At 33.5% G+C, this 26,600-nt stretch overlaps 2 protein-coding genes, 1 long non-coding RNA gene and 1 other non-coding gene across 6 annotated transcripts; 2 read left to right on the top strand and 2 right to left on the bottom strand.

Annotated features, from left to right (window-relative positions):
- The first annotated feature begins 1,220 nt into the window (after window positions 1-1,220).
- Rpl17 (ribosomal protein L17) lies at window positions 1,221-3,468 on the top strand. Its single transcript, XM_076386871.1, has 4 exons — window positions 1,221-1,540; window positions 1,658-1,817; window positions 3,022-3,192; window positions 3,280-3,468. Exons 1-4 carry the CDS (start codon window positions 1,460-1,462, stop codon window positions 3,423-3,425), a joined length of 558 nt encoding a protein of 185 aa, XP_076242986.1. The 5' UTR covers window positions 1,221-1,459; the 3' UTR covers window positions 3,426-3,468.
- Window positions 3,349-25,319, bottom strand: LOC143184550 (synaptic vesicle glycoprotein 2B). 3 transcript variants are annotated; one of them, XM_076386867.1, is made up of 10 exons: window positions 25,179-25,319; window positions 8,282-8,506; window positions 7,828-7,887; window positions 7,654-7,737; window positions 6,437-6,761; window positions 6,099-6,220; window positions 5,597-5,835; window positions 4,891-5,332; window positions 4,214-4,501; window positions 3,349-4,107 (listed from the first exon to the last, which is right to left on the bottom strand). In XM_076386867.1, exons 2-10 carry the CDS (start codon window positions 8,316-8,318, stop codon window positions 4,052-4,054), a joined length of 1,653 nt encoding a protein of 550 aa, XP_076242982.1. In that variant the 5' UTR covers window positions 8,319-8,506; window positions 25,179-25,319; the 3' UTR covers window positions 3,349-4,051. The 3 variants fall into 3 exon arrangements, with proteins under 3 accessions (XP_076242982.1, XP_076242983.1, XP_076242984.1); XM_076386868.1 differs by lacking the exon at window positions 25,179-25,319 and adding an exon at window positions 15,719-15,796; XM_076386869.1 differs by lacking the exon at window positions 25,179-25,319 and adding an exon at window positions 12,293-12,621.
- Window positions 9,494-9,566, bottom strand: Trnar-ucg (transfer RNA arginine (anticodon UCG)). Its single transcript has one exon. It is a non-coding gene; the product is annotated as a tRNA-Arg (tRNA).
- LOC143184552 (uncharacterized) lies at window positions 14,568-25,636 on the top strand. The gene is made up of 3 exons (XR_013002777.1): window positions 14,568-14,704; window positions 25,157-25,431; window positions 25,571-25,636. It is a non-coding gene; the product is annotated as an uncharacterized LOC143184552 (long non-coding RNA).
- The last annotated feature ends 964 nt before the right edge of the window (window positions 25,637-26,600 follow it).

Raw genomic sequence — 26,600 nt, forward strand, 5'->3', positions numbered from 1 at the left:
GGTCGAAAAAAGGACCAAACGAAGTTTATGACTTTATGACCCCTTGAACGATGTCAATTTGGATTTTGTACCTACTTTTAAATAAAGCAATAATCACAAAACGAAAATATGCATTTCTAAAGATTTTATGGTATAGATTGCCTCACGTTTTTAAAAATCTGGAAGACAGATGTGCGAGGAAGTGTAAGATTACTTTATTTATGACGCTCAAAAGTAACGGTAGTTTAAAAAAGCTATTGAATATTTCTATTTAGACTTTCGTACACATTCAAGACCATTATCGCAATAAAGCTTTTTGAGAAAAACAGAAATGCATGCTGTGTATTTATGAGTGCTATTTCGTTTCCAGCGAATATCCTTCCAGATGTGTCACTTGTTTCATATCCATGGATCACGTGTATTGTACAAAAGGATTTTGAATTTCACAATACATACATCAAATTTTGGGATCTCGCAGTCTTATAATTATATTTATTATTATAATATACGTATATATTATCGCAACACATATATTTACTAGTAAATTAGGTGTTAAATTGTTTTACTCGTCAAATTGTGCGAAATTTTAAAAATACAACTTTAATTCTTAACTATACTGACATAGAGTCTGGTAGACGTTTATAAATATAAACGATTTTATAATGAAAGTTAGGAATATGTCATACCTTGTTTCTACATTCCAATTAACATCATACGTCAACAGATTTTAATCAAAGTATTCATATCTTAAAATTGGGTATCCGTATATGGTCACGTGACGATCATTAATTTGGTTCTCATTCATTAAGTATAACTGTTTAATCTTTGTAACTGAACCTCTATTCAATCATAGTTTCTTCTAGCGTGAATTTTATTAGCAATTTTTCAGTTATGATTCATAGCAATTTACGGTTTCTATTTCACGTCACTAAGAACTCGTGATTATGAGAATTTGCGTGATCTATGCATGCAATAATTTTCAAACTATAAAATTCGTTTTAATTTGAGCAAGTCACCTACTTTGAGTGAGATCAACTTTTAAGTTATTGAGTTTTTTAATTTCAATTATCCGTTTTATTTATCCATATTTGGATTCTAAGAGTGGTATCATTTATTTGCTCCATATTTAGTGGTTTCACGTTTCAAAATTGGTAATTTTAGTTTCACAGGAAGTTTCTATCTGGTTGCTCACGTGACGTCTTTTCCTTTAAAATCGTGCAGTGGAAAGGTATGTATGGTTTAGCCTATAACAGTTTTTGAATCTATTTGCATCTGCGATTTTACGTCGAGAATTGTTTTAATTTTGTGCAACTTTTCAACATGTGACTCTAAACTGTTGGTTTAACGAAAAAAGTGTGAGATAAAAGTTTGATAAAGGATAATTATCGAGTACCAAATACGCGTGATGGCAAATCGAACCTCGATACCATAACAAAACCGCTACAAAAATTGTGATAAGTTTCTGTGATTTTAGAACACAATGGGACGCTACTCTCAAGAACCAGTAAATGCTGCCAAGTCGTGCAAAGCACGAGGTTCGAATTTGCGAGTGCATTTTAAGGTAAATAAAAAAAATATCTTTAAGTCATGGCACCTAACCTCAAAGTCATGAGAATTTTGTTTACAAAGCTGCGTGTAATAGTTCTATTTATTTAACAGAGTTTTAATTGCGTTTCAGAACACTCATGAAACTGCACGTGCTATCAAGAACATGCTCTTGAAGAGAGCACAGAAGTATTTGAAAAATATTATTGAACACAAGGAGTGCGTACCATTCCGTAGATTTAATGGTGGCGTTGGCAGGTGTGCTCAAGCAAAACAGTTCGGCACCACTCAGGGTAAGTTTCAGAATACTGTCAAACCTTCAATTCATTGAATTTTAATTTTCTTAGGTGTTATTCACTTAATGTTATAGCTATTCAATCTAAGAATAATCAGAATATATAGAGAGTACTATTGGTTAACAGTTTAAGTCTCAATTGAAATAGTTTTAAAAAGTAAATAGTAATCTACACAAAATGGTCAAAATTATAGTAGAATCTTAATTAACCAAACTTCGATTAATTATAATTTGTATTACCTTGTATTGTGCATAGTCTAATAATTAGACTACAGAATTTTACATAAAAGCATATTTTTATAAATGCAGCTAAAAAAATGAAATCTAAATAAAAATTAATTTCACTTTTCACATATTACAATTGTATATTATATGCATTCTGGAATCTTTTATCCATTTGAAATTTCCATAAATTCATAAAGATTCTTATTCTTCTAATAACAATAAGAGTACAGTAGAACATTGATTAAGATTTAAAACCAGCAATCAAAATGTGTATCAAATTTGAATATTGTGAAACTTCAGGTAAACAGTGTTTTTTGCTATATTTTAAGTTTCAAGTTTGAGTCTCTTTACTGTTAAGTCAATAAATTAAGGTCCTACTGTACATACAGTCTTTGATATTTTAAGGGGGTACAAATACATTAAAGGACAGAACTGAAGTGAAAAAGTTTTGATACCTTTTATTGTATCTCTCACTGTTTAACTTTTATAAAGATTTAAAAATCGGAAATGCTCGTAAAAAAGAACATAGGTAACACATACAGATGAAGTGTAGACCTAAAGACTGTAGGATGTCAAGTAGGATGTAGTGATCGACAGACCTGGGACCATTTACAATAGGAGTCTCACTGAAAGACTTGTGTTTAGGAGCATCTTAACATATGTTTCAAGCCATTCCAAACGAAACATAACTTTATCAAGCAATCGAATTTTCTAGATCAACGGACTCTTTCTATGTGTTTGTCTTACCGATATACACGAGCTACTCTTCGTTTCAGAACATAGTGCTAATTTTAAGGCATTATTACTATAAAGCAAAAGCAAATTGAACACTATGTTACAGTACATTTTATGATCCGATTTCAATTTCCTACCGCTACTTAAAATATCAAAGGCTGTATTTGTTACACCCTGTACATTAAGTAAATTAAAAAATTGTTTTAACTTATTTATTTTAACTATTTTGCACTCAAATTTAGGTCGCTGGCCGAAGAAATCAGCAGAGTTTTTGCTGCAGCTCTTAAGGAATGCAGAAAGCAATGCTGATGTAGCTGGATTAGAGACTGAACGACTCGTAATTAGTCACATTCAAGTTAATCACGCTCCCTGTTTGCGTAGAAGAACATACAGAGCTCACGGTCGTATCAACCGTTAGTATTTTCAAATATAATTATTTAACATGTAAAAACAATAGTAATTACTTTACAGCTTAACGTTAATTTTTTTTATTTTTCTAGCCTATATGAGTTCTCCTTGTCACATTGAGGTAATTTTGACTGAGAAAGAAGATTTTGTAATGAAGAGCCCTGCAGAAGAGCCTTCGAAAAAGAAAGTCAGTAAGAAGAAGCTTGCTAAGCAGAAAGAAAAAATGATGAGAGAATAATTTTGTGCACTAGGTGGACATCAAATATACTGTGGAAAATGAAGGTTCTTTGTCTTATAATTTTTCTGTGTTATTTGCGTCCTTTTTTCCCATTAATATTTAATTTATTTCAAGCAAAATAGAAGTATTTACAAATTAAGCTTAGTTAATCACTTTCTATAGATTAATATTGTTCGGGAGTCAATCGCATCTATGGCTTCAGTAACTTTTTCACTTTTGATAATACTTCAACATCAATATGATTCGGGGAATAAAATATCCTTAATATTACCAAAAAATTCATATGCTCCAAGATCTGGGTTAAGTCCGCTAAGGTCAGGAATGTACTAAATACTTAAAAATACATAGAAATGACGTGAAAATTTTATTTTCTTATAAAGTAAATATTTTATTTCGCCTTCAAAACATATTCAAAATATACTCTAGTGTCTATTACAAAATCTAACTACTAGCACTACTTTTTCATTGCTTTTGAAACTTGATATATAAAATAGGAATGTGGAGCTGAATTATAACAGCATGCTATTCACAATGATCATCCACTTATGGATGAAGTGTGAGCTGTTTTTTCGCTTGAAAAATGACGATTGTACATTTCTACTCAGGTTCAATGAAATCCATTGGTGTCAGGAAAGTGGTTCTCGTGTTGTATTTGGTAAAAATAAGCACAGTAATCCTCCGCCTGAAATTTAAAAATTAGAATCGTGAAAAAACAGAACGTACCATTTAAGTGTAACTTTCAACTGAGTCTAATTATACAGGATAATAGGATACTGAAGATAACTAACCAATTAAAAGAGCAGCAACAATGAAAGTTGGTGCTGGACAGTACATGTCCAGGAGTTGAGCTATCACTATGTTTCCAATAATTCCTCCAAGACGAGCAGCGACCATGGAAATGGCAATTCCAGTCGCGCGAAGATGTGTAGGGAAAACCTCCGTTATCAAACAGTCCAGTGCAGCGTTTCCACAGCTTATTACACCGCTAAAGATAGCCGAGACAATCAGATTATGGTGCTTATTATACACAAAGTACAATCCAATTGAACACATCCCCGACGATAGTGTACTAAACACTGTAAACAAGTGTACAAACAATTAAAATTCTATTTTACGTGATGATAATCTATATATAGATTGATCTATACATATAATTAAAGCGTTCTTATGAAAAGTAGCGTAAGTGTCAAAATTGAAAACTGGTATGTGTCATAGAATATTTTTTGTTTTTGTTAATTTTTTTTTTAACAAAAAACAAAATTTTTCAATCTTGGCACTTACGCTATTTTCCATAAAAACGCTTCAATTACGTGGTAGATGCAACTATACATTTTCACATCTGATGAACACAATTTATTTTAAATTTATAGCATTAATTGACTGTACTTAGATCTAGGCTCTAGCAAAGTAGTTTTCTAAATTTTTAGGATGAGAGTTTTTAATGAAATTAGAATAGAACGCTTACCGAGAAAAAATTTGCGCCCAAGACGGTCCATTCCCAAAACGGCGACAATATTAGCTGGAATAGCGGACGCCACAGTGATCAGCGATTCCAGAAACACGGAGGCGCCGATCTTATCAGAGCAAAGGTTCTCAACATTGTGAGAATCTTTCTGAACTACATATTCGGTCACCTGGCAGATCGAGGCGACTTTGGTAGGATGATCGCGATTGAATTCGTCGAAACGATTAAACAACTCTGGGAACCACATCATTAGACCATAGTAACCGATGTGGAAGGTGAAGTTTATAATGATAGAGATTATGGTGAAGCGAAGGATTGGTGAAATAAAGAGTTGTTTACTGTTGTCCACAATGTCGCTGAGCATTGTTTTGCATTTGTTCTTCTCGATGTCCCCTTTCGAGGGCTCTGGTTCTTGGAAGTTATCGAGAATTAATTCTTTCACCTATGGAATTAAGATTTATTAAAAAACAAGTTGTTAGAAGACAAATTTTAGTGATATTGAACCCTAAACTGATTGAGTGAGATTATAGTAACGATATATCGTAGATGCCCTATTTATGAACAAAATTGATATAATTATAACTACCGATTGAAATATCTGTAATGCTAGAATAGATATTTTTAAAATACAGACGAACTCTATAATGTTTCTTTATTAGTTAAAAATAGTTTTCTTAGACGTTTTAAGTTTATTAATAATATTTACCGTGTAAGTGTCACGCGGTTTGCCAGTGTTAATGGCATAAATTCCGCGGAAGATATCGAGCGCTTCCTCGTATCTTCCGCAGGATAAGAGGTATTTGGGAGATTCAGGGAGCAGCAGGAGCAGCCCCGCGACGATAAACGACGGAGCAGCGCAGATCAGCAGGAAGATTCGCCAAGAATTGTATGTGAACGACGAGCTTACAATACCGATGTCATTAGGGATGATTGACCACGCCAGACCTAAAAAACAAGTATACTTATTTAAAAACCATCAAGAATTCTACATTTCAATATTAAACAAAGTACAAATAAAATGGTGGGTATAGTGACAATCATCATTGGAGGCAATCTACTTGATCTTTTTATAAGGCAGAATTATATTACATGAAGAATCCTAGTTCAGTGTTGAACAGCGTGACCATTCAGATTATTTTAGATTATGCATAGTTAGAAATTACTACGAAGAAATGTATATGTATGGTCTCTTGTCAGAGGGCACCCACCAGCAACAAAAAGGTTCCCAAGGGTCCAAAATGCAGCCATGAAGGATAGCATCGAGCCTCGTTTAGACTTTGGTTGAAACTCTGCGAAGTAGGACCAGATAACTGGCCCACTGCCGCCAAGACTAAAACAGAATACATAATTAGTAGATACATGTAGATGTTAACATTTTTCAAGGTACTTATAGGTTCAACTTTTACAAAACATAGAACCCAATAACTTCAGTTAGATCTATAAAATATGGAATCTATTATTTAAACTAAACTTTTGCATCTGCATCATAATATAAAGAATATTCTTAAGTACCAATTTATCAGAAATAGATTTAGGATCAGCTTACGCAGCACCGTTGAGAAACCGGAAGAACATGAAGAGTTCATAGGATTGGCTGAAGCTGGACGCGACGATGCAAAGGGCGTTCGTGAAGGAGATGGCGATGAGAACCTTTCGACGACCTAGGGCATCTGCCACAGAGCCCCAGGCGTAGGCACCGGCCATCATACCGATGAAGATGATGGAATTCAGCCATCCCTTGGCTTGGGTATCGAGCTTTAGGTCACATTGTGCACTTGGCAGGATGAAGGACATGGAAATCACGTCCATCTCCTCGCTGGTACTGACGAACCCACATACTGTGAGAAGGAAGTAGTGGAATTTGCCATAGTCTGAAAGAATTATTCAAGTTAGAGAAAAAATAATGTTGTTTCAATAGAAGTTGGAGACTCGGAGACTTAAAGAACGGGAATAAAAGAAGTAGAATGGAATATTTTTAGGAAATTGATTCAGTTTCAACAAAATCAATATTTAAAATTATACTTGGTTATTAATATACTACGTATTACTTTACATTATTATGTGCTATTACTTTCTACGACTATCTTTTTCTTCCAGATAATTTTTCAGTTTCTTTTTTACAAAATGTCTACCAGCTTAAAAGAATGTGATATGAGGAATGACAATATTTAGGAGATGCCTTGATAAGTCCTACAATCAGTTTTCGCATGACGTGAGTTTGAGTTTTCCGGGAAAGTGTAGGAATAGTATCTAGGAACTGAGCTTACGTATATCCACAAAATACGATATTCTAGAACTTTTACAATTCTGCAGGCTCAACTTTGTTAAACCCTTTTCTTGGAATTGTTATATTCTTAGTTAAAAATGATTATCCAAATTGAGAAGTAAAGTATTGGTATATAAACTCGTGATTTGGAGTGAAAAACTTAGAGAATGAAAAAGGACGCAGAGGATATAAGATTTCAAAGACATGTAAGATGTATTATAATTTTTAAGAACAGTTTTCGCGTTAGTGACTTGAATTTCTAAGAGTAGAAACAGTTTTAAAATAACCTAAGTGCACTGTTGCGCCTTTATTAAAACAATACTATATTCTAGAAATTCCACAGTTTTTGCCAAACTTTTCTATTTTTTTTTTAGAATCATTGTTTTCTCTTCCTTTCTCAGAAGAAAAACAAGTCTTATACTTTGTAAGCTACTTCTCTCTGTCAAGCTATAAACTTAAAACGAATGAAGATTAAAGGAACCATAAATAGAAATTACCAGCAAGTTCGATAGCCTTTTCGAAGTCTGCTTTAACGAAGGATCCTTTCTCGGGATCTAGGGTCTTGCCCTTTGTTCCAATACCTATTGAAAATACAATTTTGTAACATTTCTTTATAAGAGTTATAAGTTTATAAGAAATGGTTCAATTATTTATAGAAAACATCTACTCACGGGCAAGTTCAAGATCCTTGGAACCACAGCCGTTTAGCCGCTCGTCTTTTACATCACACTCTGAAATCGAGCGAATTCAAATCAATATTTGAAATTTTCAAATTAATGATAATCATCCTTGAGAAAAGTGGTTAAAATTAACGTAATATTTGCATAGCGTGTGAAATTTAACGCCTCCTAACGCGTTCTGCAAATATTGGAAGAGCGTTTCTCAATTCTTTTTCACGAGACCATTAATTTTCTGCGCTCATTCACATGTTCATTGTTAACAGATATGTACTAACTAATACGAGATATTTTTCATTCGCTTTTGTAAATCTTTGCACAAAACATAGCAAATTTAAAACTGAAAGTTAAATTATTTAGAATTCCTCTAAAAAAATGTCTAGAGCTCTTTCTTCAAAAAGTATGAAGATATACTAATTTAAAGTGATAAATAATAGTATATACGTACTATGATTGTGCTTTAAATTGAGTTCACTCTCTACCATTCTACGGTATCGACGCAGTTGAGTGAATTCGGCTTGGTGATTGGAGTCAGATGAGAAATCTTCGTGCTCGATGATAGGCTTCGACCGATATTAGGTTGATTGTTGTATCTTGGCGATGTCTTCCTGCTGAATCTGCGCTGATCTGCTGCTGCTCGTCGGCGGGGCTAGGTTCTGCGCTCACTTGCGAGCTGAAACAATAGAATTACAGTTATATTAGTAAAAAAATTAGCTTGAAAGTAGATCCCTTATTAGTTTTCAACTGATCCCTAATTTAAGGATTAAGTTAAATAAATTTCAGGGGACCAAGTACAAAGAGTTATGAAGAGTATAGATCTCTATTCACAAACAGAAATCAAATTTAGACAATCCTAGTTTTCTTCTTCGTGAATGTGTATACTTCAGACTCTAGAAACTTGGAGTATCTAAAATTTTATTTAAAAATCCTTTTTCGGAAGAAGAATATTTTTCAATACAATTTCCTATGCAAAATCGTTATCATATAGCCACGATAAAATTTTTTAATTTACGTTAAGTCAAGAATAAGTATTTGTTCATATGAAAATGTAAATTAGAGTTTTCCACACTGAAGAGTACAGGAGTTTGAAGAGTTTTAAAATCTGGAATAGCCTGAAAATTTTGATATCGCATCACAGAGCCTAGCCTTGATTCCTAGATGATTGCACCCGCTTAACATATAAACGAAGCTTTAATTATTACGTGTTCCCACAGTTGTACTACCGACGTAATTACTCCGCATAACATAGCTAGTTTTGCGTGTTGTTTATTCGTTTCACTGAACAAGTATCGTAAACCTTGAGTGGAGCCTTTTCATGGGTGAAGACACTCATTTATAGCTATTTATTAAAAACAAATACCATGATCGATACAAAATCTTTGAAATTCCTCTAAGTCAAGTACAATTATATAACTATCACTTAAATAAAAATCATAAAACAAGTAATAAACTAAGTAATTTATTTGCCAGAATGAACGAAGGAAAGAATCTTTATTCATTATCTTTTAAGAATATTTTTTATTTTTTAAATTATATTTTAAGGGAGGTTCAAAAGTTTCTTAGCAAAATCTAAGAAAACAGTATAAAATAAGAAATGTATTTACCACGAAGAATAAGGAAATGTGTCGGATAGAAGAAAATCAGAAAAAAAAATAACCCTCGACCGTGACAGGACTCGAACCTGCAATCTTCGGATCCGAAGTCCGACGCCTTATCCGTTAGGCCACACGGTCGTTGAAGGGTAGTTCTCTCAAATTGAAATTTCTAGTAACTGAAGAATCTCACCCCTGTTATTTGCTAACATAAATAAATTTTTTTGGAGATCGAAACCAGCAGAACTACTAAATATTAGATACTTTAAGTAGTCATAGAAATATAGATAATTTCTTAAAGCAAGAATAATCATCTTTTCTGATAACTTTGGAATAAATTATATAAATCAAAATAAACTTAGAGTTTTCAGGGCAATTTAATTTAAATTATTGTATTAATGTTTTCTAAGGACCAAAATCAACAGAGCTGTTAAATGCTAAAAATGTTCAATACCAATAGGAAATATACAGCATTTGTTAAACCAGAAATAATATCTCTTAATTTTAATTAATTATTAGAAACACAGAGTACTTGCATCTGCAATGTATAGCTACTGGAACATTATTCTAATTTTTTAATTTGATTCAAGGGATCATTAAGAATTACACTAGCTCCTCAAAAGTTGTATCCTTAGATGTTAAATTGAATTATAAAAAATGAAAATGAGTTAGATCTGTGATATGCTACATCTACACCATGCTTTTTAGTACTTTCTAAAATTTTGTGTCTTTATATAGCATGTAATACTCCGGCTACATGATAAAAATGTTAAGAATGATTGCAGAGTATTGAGAAAATTTGCAGAAAACTAGATTTAACAGTTCAACCAATGGGCTTGGAGACCATGAAGATTCAACTATGTAATTGCTAGAGTCTTGTGGATCGTCGTTCCAGAAAACGGTTGAATGTTAGCAGACATTGACCAACATCCTGTACTAGAAGTTAAATCGACATCACGCTTGGCTATTGAAAAATTAACTTTTAAAATTAGCTATCGACTACATTATTATCTAGCTATAAACTCGTCGTGAGTGCCTCACTTCTTGCTACTATTCTTTTCCGCTATAATTAAACGAGTAATTAACTTATAAATTGCCTCTAATTTTACTTGAAAACCTGTTGCACCGTATGAACTCGTAATATGATGTAAATATTTTATTAGTTTATGTTACAGGATTGCAAATATTTAGGAGGCATCTTTAGAAGGCAAAAATACTTAGCGATATCGCATTGAGGTCATTGCACGGTTCAGTGCAATTAACTACATCAGTTAAATTGTCAATTATCTATTGCGAAATCGAGTTCAACGATCCGTCGACGCAATTGCGATCTCCTATGCGTATTGCAGGTGCTACGCACCGTGCATCTCCATGCAAATCAATTTCTCAGTCTGGTATTTGTTAGTCCTCTTGAAGGACTGAAAGAAATCCTTTTAAGCCTTTCATTGGAAAATCGATATCTATTTGCTGTATATTATAGTATAATTTTTTCAGATCCACAAGAACAACTAAATTTCAAAGTCTGCCAACTGATCTGGGATCTCCTAAATTCTAAGATTTCTAATCTGAAACCTTATGAATTCTAAGATCTCTGGGATCAAGGATCCCGATCGTGGATCGAACACTGCAAAAGGAAGGAGGTCAAGCTCTAGAAAGCTCTAATCAACGTGTCAAGCGTGTGGCACTGAAAGTAAAGCAGTTTGTAATTATCATCAGAGTCTCGCAAGGACATAATAATCAGTCTCGTTGCCGACAAATTTGTCAGGGGGAGGGGTACAAGTGTCGTTGAAAAGCGGTGTCATCACACTCGTTAAGATAGAAGTTCGCACCGTCGCTGCCGCGACTAATTGGCGCGATTTTCGACAAGCGTTTCGTGACCATCTTGCCATAGATAGTTAGCAGCGATTAGTAGCCGCAGTAATGCTATAGTAGTAGTAGAAACATAAGTTAAACAAGAATTTTCCATAGATCCATCCCCGAGGACTCTACCTTACACTGTTACATAATTGAATCGGTAAGTTGAAGAACAGTACAAATCCAAACTTAATCATTTTTAAATAATTTCAAAATTATATTTGGACCACTGAGCCAAAGTATATCAAGGGGGCATAATCGTTTCAACTGTTATAAAATACTTGCATCTTTTTCATTCTATCACAGCTCAACGGTTTGATATATATTTTCTTTTTTACTTTAGTTTGACTGCTTGGAAGAACTTGAGTTACTATGCAAAAATTTTGGATTAGAAATATATATTTTCGAAAGTTATACAAGTTTTTCTAGCGTGCCTTTTTTTGAACGATGGCCCTGAAAATGTCAGTACATCATACATCTATCTAAAATTTAAAACTGAAACAGAGCTGTATTACAACATATTAACAGCTGCCTGCTATTCAAGAGGGTTTTCAAAATTCTGAAAAATAAAGGAATAGTGGCATGCCCAAAGGAAAAGTTCAGTTATTTAGGAAAAGAACTTAACTTTTTTTCTTTATAACTAAAAAATGGGGGATCATATCGAAAACAGCCATTGAAAAATGTAGTGTCGAGAAAAACACATTCACATCCCCCAAACAAGCTGCGAAGCCATCTATATAAATATCTAAGAAAAAAATTGTTTAAAACTTTCGAACAATTATCCCCCTTTAAATTATACGGAAAAAAGTGGATGTATGCATTATAATTTCAGGGCCCAGATATACAACGTGCATAGAACTACACGTTAGTTGTACTGTTTTTTAACTCACCCATTCAATTCTGTGTAAATGAGATGTAAAAGAAAGTACTGCGTATCATACATAAGCTCAATTTAATTCACTGGTTAACGAATCCTAGAGGACCACAAAAAAATAAATTCGCGATTCACTTACTTTATGAATCGAAGGTTGAGTTCCACAAGCTTCTTGTACGTTTCCTCTACCCAAGAAATTGCAACTATCATGGAGCCAAAGCGTATACGTGCGATTACGGCGAAATATCATTGAAACTTATCGTCGAGAGTGCTTCTTCAACGCGAGCGTAATGCCTACCGAGGGTGCACGGTGACGCAAGAATGACACTCGATAAAGGCAACACTCGTTCCGATCGACTTCCTTGTTTCTGAAGAATTTCAAACACTATCGCGTGAACATGCTTCAGGAAGTTACCGAAGACTTTTATCTCGCCTGTTTCGCGCAATGTTTACAAACTGCACCTTTCTGTAAAGTTGCAGAAGGTACCCGTAACGGAAGTTTCTCGCGTTTGGCGCAAAGGAGATTAATTCCTTTTTTTTGGTAGACCGATCCACGTGAGACAATGCGTGGAAATGAAACGAGTGTCGAAGAATCGAAGCGTTATGAGCCACTTGCTACCTCCCACTATCACGATGGACACGCTTGTTGACTGTGAACGTTTCCCGCGTGTTTCCTAGTCGATCAACACGCAGTGACGATGACCCTGAAGGGGATTACACCTTCAGCCCCCTCACGAGGCTGTGGAATGGGCATTCCCTGGTGTTAGTGGAAACGAAGAACTTGTTTTCAAGCTTCGTATGCATTCGTGATTAAACAAAAGAGTTCTGAGATATAGCTCAACGTGTTTTCTTAATTTCAGAATGATTCGGCTGGTATCTGAAATGGAGACTGATTCATGACACAAACATGAGGCATTAAATCGGGAACGTAAACGCGGCTTTTGTGAAGGATCGGTTGACATAGGACCAACGTCAAAATAGTGGGAATTATTCATGTATACATGTCCACGATAACGTCCAGTTTTTTAGCTATGTTCTATTACTCATATGATTAACTTAAAACATTTAGCTGACTAATATGCTCAATCGATATTAGGTACTACTGATGGCCCTTTTCAAATACCATTCAAACTAATTTAACGAAATCAAATGCAACTATGTATTCAAGAAAGAACATAAATAAAGTTAGACATTTTCAGTTTAAAGCATGCAAACGCAATCCTGTCCACGTTACACGTTGTTACAACTATTGTGCGCGAGGGATAGTGTTTCAGAAGCCTGAATAGATATGCTTGCCTATCAGTGCTAATATTAAGTTACCTGCTACTTGAATAGTTGCAATCCATTTCGTTAACATTTCTCACGATCTACGTCCTTCGTTACACCCTGTATATGCTTATAATCAATCAAACAAATAATTCTGGTTTTGTCAGGGAGCCTTATACAATATGTATTCAACACAAGACCTTTCAAAGTGGTTTTAACCGGTTACGTCTCGACGTCGACAATAATATGGCTGCTCTAGATCCCGATGACCAGGCGTCATGATTGTGGATCCTTAATTATCTCAAATTCGCGCCAAATTGCTATCACCAGCAGCAACTCTATAAATAACCTCTGTCAACACTTTCCTTTCAATACTAATTGAAAATAAGCAATGTTTTGGTCGTATTAGTAGAATTGAAGGTAAGTAAGTGTTTTCTCACTATTAATAAAATTGAGAGTAAGTACTGCATTTTTTTTATTAGTAGATATCAAAGAAAACAATGTTTTACTATACTCAAATGTATAATAATGAGATTGGGGTGGTTTTCCTATTATTTATACCAAAATAATAATGAGATTTATTCTTTCAAATGCAGTGTTTTCATGGGAAAAACAGTGTCTATTAAATACATTTCACTGCTATTTTGCACTAAAATAAAACGCAAAATGTTTAAAATTATCCAACGATACAAAAAATTAAATTTCACATTTTTCTGTAGTTACTGTCTTTCTCCATAGTTGGGCAGTGCAGTATATGTAGAATCTTAAGTTAACTATAAATGAAGAAATACTATTTAGCTGAATTTGCAACTCTGAAAACTCTTCCTTAAACTCAACTTCTTTTCCTTGACTCATGTCAGTACAGACAACAACAAAGTCAGGAAGACGTGAAGAAATATTCGTGAAGTAAGAAAAACAATTAATATTGCAAAATATCGCTTGACTCCAGTGTTAGGTACTTAATTAAAAATATTATACATGAGCTTATAATTTGTAGAAATATTCTTCCTGCAGAATTTACTGCGCTGATAAAAATGAGAAACTCTATAGAGTCTTCCCTACGGGCGTACATTAAGCTGGCAATCTAAAGCCAGTTAAATTGAAACTAACCGAGGCGATAGTATGTTGCAATCAGTACGAGGTCTGACATACGTGGCGCAGGAGTGGTGATACTACATTAGAATATAAAAAAATTACTAGAAATTCATGCAAAGAGAACAAATTGTGCGCAATACTCTTCAAGACTGCGAAAAAAAGGACTAGCGTAACTACTATAACTGTACAGGTATAAGGAAGAAATTTAAAGAAGTTAGAATATTAAATATCTTTAAAAGAAGAAAATCAAGGAGAAATTATAGTTAAATTTCTTCAGACTTCTACTTGGCATATTTTTCTCTTCAGTGCGCGAGAAGGAAGATAGTATTTTTATAATTGAAAATTATGCAAATTTCAGAAACATCTTAAAAAGGTCGAGAGGAGAGTTTGCTTAAAAACGAGATTTAGGTGAAGAAAATAGGAAGAAATTGTTCTGGGACATTTCTTTAGATTTTTACTTGGAATATTTTTCTTTTCACTGTTTAAGAAGTAGAATAGTATTTTTATAATCGAAAATTATGCAAATTCCAGAAATACCATAAAAAAATTAAGAGGAGAGTTTGCTTAAAAACGAAACTTAAGTGAAGAAAACAGGAAGAAATTATTCTGGGACATTTCTTCAGACATCCACTCAGAATATTTTTCTCTTCTTTTCTCGGGAAGTAGAAAATATTCTTGAAATTGAAAATTGTGCAAATTACAGGAACATCACAAAAAAATTAAGAGGAGATTTTGCTTAGAAACAAGATTTAAGTAAATATAATAGGAAGACATTGTTCGTGGAATATTTCCTGAAATTTCTGCTCAGAATATTTTCCTCTTCTATTGTGTACTTTCTACGTAGGCTTATTAAATTGTTTGTCTTTCTTACAATGTCAAAATTGGTACTAATCAATGTTGGACGCGCAGAGCCATCATACTAATTGCTTCATAAAGATAGAGACATAGAAACCCTGTTCTACAGCATTTGAATTCCAGAGTTTCTAAACAATCTATTCGTAACATGTTCCCCTAAATTTGAATTTCTGAATGTTTAAGAGGATCCTTATGCAGTAACAGTACTCTACGAACCCCTCATCTTCCATACTACGCGTAACAAACTAATACAGAGTTACCAGAGAAAAGCTAAAATCTAAGCAGATCAAAACGTGGAATAGTACTTCTGCTAGAAACGTATATGTTGAAAAAGATGTGTCTAACTTACGGTGTGCGTTGTGCCAAGTCTCGGCGAAGTTGCCCGAATTGGGGAACAACCGAAGCGCGGTGGAACAGCGCAAACCTTATATAGGGAAGGCCAACAGACACCAATATCCCCCACTCTGGTCTCGTGGAATACATGCATATCTGTCTATGACAGATAGACGCTGAAGAACTGTTACAAGTTGAACAAAATCACTTATCCTTCGACAACGAGGTGCAAAAAGTTTGGTTCCTTGAAGAACACGAGGAACATCGCACGTGCCCTCACCAGGGGCGTTTGCACATTTCATTTCATTTCAAGCGAATTCAGTTACGCAACGCCTCGCGCGAGATGAAGATTACACGAGGATCACATCTCAGGAATTGGTCATTGGACGTCGAGATATTTTCTTCCTCGTTTGGAGGCAAAAAGAGGCTCCAAAATAGGACAGAGTGGATTTATGCAAAGTGGTTCAGTGAAGAATCTTGCTTTTGCACAGTAGTTTGTGATTATCTTTATTTCCTATAATTCTGAGGTGGATAGAGTTTAGAGAAATTCTTTGAGAACTGCAATGAAGTATTTAGTGTAAAGTTCCTATTTAGTATTGTTAAAATGCTTGAAATCCCTCTTATCAATGTTTACAATTAACAAAAAGGTTCTGTAGTCTTTTTTTATCTTCAGATTAACGAAATACGCAAGTATTTTTAAGGTAATCAGGAACCAATTCTAATAATCTTTACAGTTAACAAAACTATTGTATAGTTTTCTTTTACCAATAAAACTACTTGTAGGCTTTTAACATTGACCAAAGATAATTATTTCAGCTACTGAAAGTATGTAAACTTGAACCTTAGAATGAAGAGCTAAAAATGGACAATTTCGATATTCCAGTAGTTGTTATCAGTGATTCAGAGTAAATAAGAAGCTCATCATCTAAGTGAGACCATAAATCCGCCTTCATCTTTGAAAAATTAGCGCGCCTAAAAGCAAATGACAAACTGGCGTTGTTTTTCATTCAAAATTAAGCAGATAAGCATTTGAAGATTTCAACCTTCTTCTCTTTTGAGAGAAGAGAACGCTGATAAAGCAAATAGTTTCCAAAATTTGGATAAGTTTGCTACGTCTCCAAGTACAGTGAATGATAACGTTTGATAATGAGTTTTCGAGGCTTGAACAAACGAAAGAAATGAATGAAATTTTGACACAATTTTAGTTGCTCTCGTTTACATGATTCAAGTAATTTGACACATTTACAATAATATGTTTGCAGTCATTGATTTACTATTCCATTTCACAGTCTGGAACGATTGCGTGAGATTTGCTCTCTTTACATGAATTTATAACAATTTTTCTGCTTTTTTTTGTGTCGTCGACATTCTTGAGTTGTAAACACTAGATACTACTGCTTAGTTAAATAGTTCCAACACGTTTCAATGATGACTGCTAATTATAAAGAATTGTTCATTTGGAAGACATATTTCCTTCTTTTTAATCGCCAAGTCTCTAAAAACTAGCTAATCCACGTATATGTGGAATTGTTTATACATGAAAAGAGTACTAAAAACTGTTAGGAATATTTAAACGAAACCTCAGCATAATAAATAACACTATTCAACAATGAACTGTTGAATTGGAAAGTGACTTAATCTTGCAAAATTAATCGATTTCTCAGTAATCAAAATTCAGATAAACAGTTTGGTGAATATAATTTTTGTGCCAATATTTACTTGAAATATTAGTGTAATAAATAATAATATTTGCCTCTAAATTCTTAAATTGCAAACAATAAAGATGCAGTTGATAGAGTCTTGAACAATCAAAATTTAAATAAAAAGATTCCGGAAGCTTTCCAAGCTCCTCATTATCTTCACCAAACAATGACCAATTTGAACGATATTTACTTTGTTATACAATACTGTTCTAAAGAAAGCATTAAGAACTCTACAGCGATAAGGCGAAGCTAGGTCCTGTATTCTTCAAAATACGATAGTTCAGTGATATGAACCTGAAAATTAAAATTAACGGAAATTAAACTTACTTACTAAGTTACTAAATATAGAAAAATATTGATATAAAATTCTTTTCTTTACTTCTTACTATTTTTCATCTCTTCCTGTTAGAGAACCTCAAACGAGGAGTTTAAAATTGAAAGGAAATCGCGACATATTAATTCCGAAAACTGTATCGAATTCTTTGGCGTCATCTACGCAACGTTTAGCATTGTACAATCATAAATCTAGATAAACAGACTGATTTATTGTATCTCTCTGAACTTGCTTTCCTGTCGACGATTCTTGCAGCTTGAAGTGTGGCTTAAAAAAATTGCTTGTTTATAATGCAACAGGCTACGAATCAATAATTCATATGAATGAAAAATTGTAATTACATCCATCCTTCAAACAGAATTATTAATTTTTTAATTTCTAGATCCTCGGAAGGGATCATAAATTGATCAACAAGATTTTTATTTTTGTCCACCTGCCAATACGTTCATAAGTATTAATATCTTCGATGAGGCTCAATAATGCGTTGGGCAGAGGACAAAGTGGTGACTCAAAGGATCAATAGCAGTCAAATTTGAAAGAAAACACGCTAATTGTGCAGCAGAGAGAGCCCGTGCAGATTTAGCGACTCTGAAGATACAACTCGGGAGCAGCGATAATGGAGAGAGTGTTTACTCTAAATCTTACAGCGTCTTAACAACCGCCAAAGTGGAACCAGGTTTTCGAGAGACTCATTACGCAATTATGCGATACTAAGCTGCGAAATTTTGCGAAAAATGACTATGAATTCAGTGCTTATTATCGATACTATAAATAGAAAGAATTCATTACTTTTTCACGGTAGCTCGTGTCAAATTTTCCATCTTTTCCGTCTTTATGTGCTTCTAGTGTTCACAGTGTCTTAACAAAGGCACAAAGCGGAAAAAAGTGATTTCAGATGAGCAAAATATTTCAAAAAACAGAAGTCTTTCATAAAAGGGAGGAAAATTATTTTACATTGATTTCACAATTTTTAAACGATTTTCAAAATTATGGGAGCTGCGAAAAATTTTAAAAACTCTTCTACTGAAAAAAGAAGACTACTTAAAGAGTATCCTTGAGTGAAGAAAATTGTTTTACATTGTTTCAACACTGGAGGATCACCACAGCTCTTTATCGAAAGCATAATACCCTAATTTGCAGACAAAAAGAATTAATGAAGAGAAAAACGCTATGTATTTCGAAACAAAGAAGATAAAATTCAAAATGCCCGCTGCGTAAAGTGCACTTTCACGTGCACATTGCCGCGAATATTTGAAATTCTGAAGAAATAGAAACCTCATTTCCTTAAAGACCGCGTTACAGATGTTGTCTTAAGATTCCAAAGCGTGTTTACAATTTTATTAGGCTCTGTCTATTCAGCCAGACAACCTGTTTAGCCTATATTTTCTCTAGCGAGGTCGTTCGTGAGATCGACTTTATCAAGAATCTTTGTGAAGAATTAAATATGCATATGCATTCAGAGGCATCGGAACATGACTGTCTCGGTCTCGAAGCATTAATATAACGCAATAATATACAATCATTCGTCATATAATCAATCGTCTCGCCGCGCAACAATTGTCTCTATTTGCCTGTGCTTCCTCGAGATTGCTTTTTAGCACTCCCTTCGCCACAATATAGCGATGCAGCCCAGGATGGTTAGAGAATGAAAATACCATCGAGCTTGATCTACTAAATGTCATCGAAATGGCGATTCATAATTTGAGAGCAATCTTCATGTTAGAATTTTTAAATAAAATAATAAACAACGAATTAATGAAAATATAATTAACACCGAAGGACCAACTATACACAATATTATACACGGTGTTATCTCTAACGCGACGCACGATTTTTCACCCACTTGCAGTCATCTGACAAAATAAAGTTTAGAATAAAAGTAACAATGTATGGGATGTACAATTGATATCAGTAAAGAAACGAAAACAATTTGTTTTCATGGTGAAATCAAGGTCACCTTGGGTTTTACAAACAGGAACACATTTTTTTTTACCATATTGTAGAGGACATCGAGACGAACTCAAAACACATATTACATGCTATTTTTACTAATATATTACTCGATTTACAGTAGAAGAAATGTGAAATTATGGTTATACTGTCTTAAAGTCAAATATGACGAAAAGCTAAATATTTCACATTTCCACTACTGTAAATCGAGTAATATGTTAATAAAAATAGCATGTAATATGTGTTTTGAATTCGTCTCGATGTCCTCTACTACATAGTGCAAAAAAATATGTGTTCTTATTTGTAAAATCCAATGTGACTTTGATTTCGCCATAAGAACAAACTGTTTTCGAAATTTTTTTACTAATATCTATTGTACACCCCACACCCTGCAACTTTTGTTCTAAACTTTTTTTTGTCAGGTGACTGCAAGTGGATAAAAATCCATGCGTAGCATTAGAGTTAACACCCTGTATATACCTACAATATTATTTTGTTCTGAGTTCGCAACTAAGTTCACGCAATGAGTTTATAAAGAATAAAAGACAGATCGTTCATCTGCTACAATTTGCACAAAAACGGTTTCTTTGAAACAAAATATCAAACTAATGTGGAACCTAAAGATGCTCCTAAAGAGAATGCAACTGTGTACACTATTATTTCGCTATAAATTTACAACTCAGTTCACATAATGAGTTCATAAAAAATAAAAAGCACATCGTTTTTATCTTCTACAATTGGTACAAAAAGAACTCTTCTGATACTAAACAATATTATATACTTTGAAAGATTCAAAAACCACGATTTCCTGAATCTACAGTATCAAGTGCTACCAAAATGGCGGCCATCATTTGAGAGCCCCTTTCACAGCAAAACTTCTAATGTAAATACAGCAGCAAACAGCAAAGTAATATAAATAATAGCAGAAAACTGTCGCCTAAAGAAGGATCCACGGTATGTATTATTAATTTGCTATAAGTTCATAACAAACGCGATGAATTTACAAAACAGAAGGAGCACATCATCTGCCACAAAGTAGTATAAAGAAGTTTCTTGTATTAAATGACAATATATAATTTGGAGGTAAATAAAAACACGGTTATTGAGTCACATATGTTATTCTCGTAATTTTGATCAGGTGTGCGCGCGCACGCGAAAGTAAGTCGAATTATGCACGTGTGATCATGCATGTGCAGCGTATGAAGGCATGTAGTGAGTCATCGAGAGTACTAACGTCATCAACATGCTTCGGAGGGGGCAATCAACCGGCAAGCAGCGTAAAAATGTCGCGAATCACGCGTCACATAGTGCATTACGGTTGCACACTGTTACGTGGGCTAATGCTGGGAACTAAATGGCGATTGGCATCGTTCTGTTGAAACTAAAGACAATTTAATATGTATCGCATGGATGGAATGATATATCATAGCGCTCTGCTTTTCTGAAAGCTTCATTTCGTCTTTTGTATTGCTGATATATTTAAAGCCTTTCAATCTACTTCTACAATAATATACATAGATTTTCTAACTTATATCTATATAAAAGAGCGTGTCTATTTAGAGTTTTGAAGAAGAAACTGAGTCAATGAGACTTGTATCCAAATTTCTTTTCTGTAAAAAATGTAATCATTAATTAAACTTGGGTTAATTGGAAAAGTACTAGAAACTGAGATAAGTATAGTTATTGGTGGAGACTCATGACTGTTGAACATTGTTTTTACCATTTTAATCATTCTAAGGACTCAAAACTTGAAAAATTCTACTCTAAGGAAAAATTCTATTGTTTTGGAAAAAGCCACAATTTTTTATTATATTTTTTATTTAAATTCATATATCTGGAACAACCTACGCTACTAAATTTAAAAAGATATTAGAAAAGTATCTTTTCTAAGATTTCGTACGAGAAAACAGCTATAAAATACCTTCCTCACGAATATCCTACAAACAAACTGTTTTTTCTAACGAAACAAAAAAAGCAGACATGTTATTATCACGTATCACCTGACGACACGAGAGAAAAAAACTTCTCTATAATAACTTTAATAACGATAGCAATGATTTCCGGAGGAAATGATGATCTCGAGAACTTTATAAAAACTTGGTGAAAATGTTTATTAAAATTATTTACAAAATACCTGTCATTATTTTTACATTATTCACCTGTATTAACATAGTACAGTGTTTATTTTAGTCAGTCAAATTTCTTAAAGAAAAGAAGAAAGAAGTCATAGTTTGTCAAAGCAGAGTCAAGTTACAATCTTATTTCGTAGTAATGTCTGTCCTTGGATGCATTAACGAACAAATTTATTGTAGGACAAATTTTCTTCTATCGTGTGATAAAGATTGATTTAATGCATCTCTCGAACGAGTTAAAACTTCCGAGAGTAACTACGCGTTACTAGTTCATTCTCATTTTTTATGTGATCATTTATTATGTTGTACGGTATTTCCTCAATATAAGCTCACTCCTGATCTCTGGAAACTATTCTTCCACTTAGTGGCATAGCTAGAGACCAGTATGCTCCTATACAGAAATCTTCTGGGCTCCTTATCTCATTATTCTCTTCATGTTACTTAAGCACATTATTTACGTTATGATGGTCATACAAATGAAATGTAAATTCAAACAAAAAATTATTATTAAATTAATAGTTGATAAAGAAGCCACTTATTTCTTATTTGCAAAATGGTTATATTACGAATGTGAAAAATATCTACTCTATAAGAATATAAAAACACATAGCATATACAAATATATCTATTCTTATCCTATCTATATAGAGTGTCATTTTATACGTAACTTATTGGCCTCCAAAGTTACATTGATAAAAAGTTATTTAGTATCTAAAATGTGATTTGATATATTAATAAGAATTCGATAAGTAGTGGCGTGCATGTAATACAAAATATCTAAAAAATATAATAATGTGTATCTATGTAGTTCGTGAAGGTAGGACGCTGGACAGTGGGCCTCCTGCTAGTCTTAGGTCATTGTGCACTGCATACAACTGCCCCCCTATAGCTCCGCCACTACTTCCACTTCTGTTTTTAATAAAAAAAATCGAGTTATAAAGTCATCTTTTATTAATTTCTTTTTCTAACTAGAATAATATTTTCCTTATTTTATTTAAAAGCCTATTCCTCGCTTTAAAGTTTAAAGCTTAAACTTGATATCAAACTATCGTGAGTGTATTTAAGAAACTACTGTATACTACAGGTACTATATTCATCATGATGCTAATTTTAAAATTAATTTTCTTGAAACAGATATTATTGTCCAGAATTAAAATAATATAATTATCTTTTCTAGACGCTTCTTCTTAGTAAATCCTATTTTGAGAAGCAGCGATTAAAATTCATAATAAAAGAGCGACCTTCAAGTTCATGTATACATCACAATGCATCACGATTGCAACAATAGACAAACATTTTCCTTTATCGCTGCACAACACGTAAATCAAGTTCGTATGGAAAATCGGCGCATGGAGTTTAATTAGCGCATTCTGATTATGCGAAACGTGTTACACAATAGACGACTTTGGCTTATTAATACTGTTACATAATTTTGCATACATAAATATGAAGGAAACTCAGATACAGGAAGTTTTTATTTACGAGAAAGTAGAGAAATGAGATCAAATTTGAGTTATTAATAACGCTTCTTTGATACAGCATGAAGTTTTAAATAATTTTAAACTGGAAATTTTTTTCAAATAGAAATGAAGATATTTTTAAAGGTTTTTACCGACATGAAACTTTCTTCAATCATGTCTTAGTTTTTCTAATTGTAAAAACAATTTCATATTGTTTTGAGAATAATATATAAACTATTTGATTGAAATAATCTTGTATTACTAGAGAAATGAAGAATAACAAAAAGCTTTCAGAATTTTCAATAATTATAATCAATTAATCATTATAATTACTATAATTATTATATAACTAAGCAGATTCTCTATAAATAGTTTGATTTTCATGATTTGAAAACGATATTTTTATTGGAACAGTTGCTTTATATACTAGTGATCCATTTTTAGCAACGGCAGAAAGATACCTACATATTTTAGAAAATTTAATTAGATTTGTAGAAAATAGCGTACAGAAATTTATATACTACTTAATTTATATAGTATTAATAATCTTCCCTCAGAAGTAAAGTAATTGCAAGTATCGCTAAAAAATATATTTTTCATCAACCTTTTGTCTTATGATTTAGAGTAATACTTTCTGAGACAAAGTCGCTACCTCTTATTTGTGCTTTCCCGTATTTTCTGCTTTAATGTAACACACGTTGAGACTACATAATTTCCACAAACAACCTACATTAGGAAGAGGGCTATAATTGATATGTATTGGATTTTAATCGATATGTAGTCAAAGAAAAGGATCATCATCTCATATTAAGAAGTTATACCAGTATATTTTATTCAAATTAAATAATACTTTAATTTTGTAATTACTGGAAAATATAAAATATTCCCATATTGATCAGTACTTTAATAAGCTTATGATATTTTTATGTATGATATAGAATTACTATATTATTAGATTCTTATATATATATATATGCGCAACTGGAAAAAGTTATATCTATTTCTTGATTGAAATTAAAAGAAAATGTTAGAGGCAAAAGATGGCTAAATGAATGGTTCTAAAAGGACTATATTTTTACGAATTTTTTTTTACAAGTGTAATAATTCATCTGCATGCTGTAATTTTTAAATGAAAACATGCCCTTGTTTGCATAAATTGAATCACTTTTTAATTCTATATTAAAAAGTATACACTAAGAGATATAAAAGAAATATTAATGCGAGATATTTTGAAATAATATCTTTATTATAAGAGATGCTTCCTCCACACATTTTTCACATTCCACGCAACACCTCCGAAGAATAAAATGTTTCTAAATACATATGCATCTGCTTCTGTTATGAAAATAAAGTATAATGGATATGTACATCTTCTTTAATAAGAACATTTTTTACAAAGTACCTTGTGAAATAATCATTTTCCGGCCGTGTTATTTACTAACAATAATTGCCTATTTTCAACCTACTTTCTTTATCTTTTTACGTAAAATAGGAAAATGATTTGATTTATGCAAAAAAATGTGAATTTCTTTCCATTAAAAGAAAATGTTGCAACTATAAAATGCACACACATTATTGCACTTGTAAAAAATATATAGTCGTGAAAATAGAGTCTTTATCGAACCATTTACGTTTTTTTTCTAACCATTTTCTTCTAATTTTAGCCAAAGAAAAGATATGACCTGTTTCAGTTGAATGAATCACCTTATTTAACAAAATTATTGTAAAATTATATTATATGTACACATATAAAATATACACCTAATACTTCTGCCACCTGCTTAATAAAACAGTGCTACCGTTTCAAGAATTCCTACCTAAATTAGCCAAGTACTGGTAAAGGCACAATACTGCAACAATTATTTTCCTTTTTAGGAAAAAAACGTAGACTGCTCACCTAATCATAATATCTCTCCTCGAAACGATCCCAAATCGGCAGAAGCTCATTCAGCGTGGAGGGTCACTACCTGTTCCTACACACTTCCGGGCAGCACTTTTATTTCTTCTCGCGAAGGGAGACGTCGATGGCGAGATAACTGAATCACTACGAGGGGGTCAGTTCACGGCGAGTACGTCTGCTAATCTGTCAGCAACCGTCTCAGGGACGTCACATGGGACCGCGAAATCAGGCTTCCCACTCCTCTGCCCTGGTACGATTGAAAAAAGGTGCTCCACGCATGACCGAGGATGGCTGACCGCGGAAGCAATAAAATCGTTAATTAACATGTTTCCTACCATAGTAAATTGGACAAAGATCTACAATATATACTTCGTTTTATGTGTTTCTAGGGGAGGAAACTATAGATCTCCGCTTAATAATAAACAAGAGGGGAAGAATTTCATTTCTTTCTTGTGTGATAGAAAGCTGGTATTGTCAGATATGTGGTATGCGTTTAAATAATATACAAAAGTATAAATAGAAGTATATTACATATATGTATATGTAAATCTGTTAAAGCCATTCTTAGCGTCCAGATCTTCCACCCTAGCTCCAATTGAAGAAAAACAAATTCCTTTGGAAGGTCTTCGCCTATAGTTCTCATTCATTAACTGTCCCTTAGCTTTTTAAGCTCCTTAGATACCTGTAAGTTACCGATGCTGCCCATTGTTTTTTTACCTCTGCGTAAATTTGTACCTGATTTTCTTTCTTTATAAGTTTATAACTCCTAGCTTTGTTTAGCTAAATCCTGCTGATGGGGGCCCTACGAAAAGAAGAACTGAAGAAGAGAGATCGGGTGCCCTCTGCACCCCTACTCACGCCCTGACCGAGCTAAATTACTATAGAAGACTTTATCCACTTTAGGCACTGACCGTCAGGCAATCATCCTATTGCCGTGCCATAGTGTCATGAATGACGGTAAGAAAAGGTAGAGCCTGTTGCCATGAGTTCCCCTGAAACGCCGCTCACTCTCTGGGTATTCCCACGGTCCACTTTGTCTGAAGAAACAATGCTAAACGATAGTTTCCACAGGTCCCATGACTCGTGTTCCCTCTTCGCGCCCGAAAGAGGAGAAATACTTAGTAGCAATTTGTGGTTGAAAAGTCTGATGCAGATCTGTGGGCCATAGAGTGCACGGAACTTGAAATTCTTTTTAGGAGAGGAACTCGGCCTGAACGTTCGTCCTCCGTATTGCGTCTCGCCACTTTAAGAAGCAACTGAGATAATGACCCAATTAGGTGTCATTTACACGTGAGTCATGTTGCCAATTTATCCATGTCCGGTAGCTGGGCTTTGAGCCTCGTGGAATATGTGTTATCCAGGTTTGGAATAGAAAGGTGAACCTCGGTGAAGGTTCCAATGGAAGACAATGTTCATTGA

Source organism: Calliopsis andreniformis, chromosome 10 (assembly GCF_051401765.1).
Source record: "Calliopsis andreniformis isolate RMS-2024a chromosome 10, iyCalAndr_principal, whole genome shotgun sequence".
NCBI classification, from domain to species: Eukaryota; Metazoa; Arthropoda; class Insecta; order Hymenoptera; family Andrenidae; genus Calliopsis; species Calliopsis andreniformis.